Source organism: Penaeus monodon, chromosome 21 (assembly GCF_015228065.2).
Source record: "Penaeus monodon isolate SGIC_2016 chromosome 21, NSTDA_Pmon_1, whole genome shotgun sequence".
Classification (NCBI taxonomy): Eukaryota; Metazoa; Arthropoda; class Malacostraca; order Decapoda; family Penaeidae; genus Penaeus; species Penaeus monodon.
In genome coordinates this window covers 20722492-20723092 of record NC_051406.1, presented here as the reverse complement: position 1 = coordinate 20723092, position 601 = coordinate 20722492, and the positions used below count along the sequence as shown (strand labels likewise).

General features: G+C 34.6%; 1 protein-coding gene across 1 annotated transcript in view; it reads right to left on the bottom strand.

Annotated features, from left to right (window-relative positions):
- LOC119586328 (metastasis-associated protein MTA3-like) overlaps nucleotides 1-601 on the bottom strand; it is a gene marked incomplete at its 5' end in the record, with an annotated part of 92111 nt that overhangs the window by 6238 nt on the left and 85272 nt on the right. Inside the window, 1 exon segment of the mRNA XM_037935038.1 lies at nucleotides 67-84. Coding sequence (XP_037790966.1) covers nucleotides 67-84 — 18 coding nt within the window.

The following is a 601-nucleotide window of genomic DNA, read 5'->3' as shown; positions in this document are numbered from 1 at the left end:
GAGGCCAGGCTGCCAATAAGTTACCAACTAAACATCAAAACAAATAAAAGACGTAAACTCACCCACCTTCTTCCAATTCGCCCTCTAGAATGGGAAAATTCCAATAATTACAACCCTTGAATTATGGACTAACTTAAATGTTACTATTACTAAATTATTCTACACTTTCAATACTCAATACCCCATTTCTCTTTTTGCTCTGTATACACCAACACCACTAACTACTGCAAGACAGTATCACACAAAGAATAATCATTCCCTTCGAAAGATAAGGCTTGTGTAAAGTCAACTACAAATGTCAAGGATTCTCATAGGGAAAAGAACCAATTGCAAAACAAAACATTATCATACTCATTTACCAATGATTAAAAGATCCCAGCTTTAAGCTCCCTCAAAAAAAAACATACATACATACATACAAAACAAGTATGTATAATAGTCTGCACATCTGCATTATGAATGAATATTGGAATGAAGAGCATCCTGATGACCTAGACCACACAGTTGCTCTATGTATTGTATAGTTCAGTCTGAATAAGATGGATAGGATGATTAAATGACATGGGAGTGGAATACAATTAAGGGTTTGTGGTCATCTTTT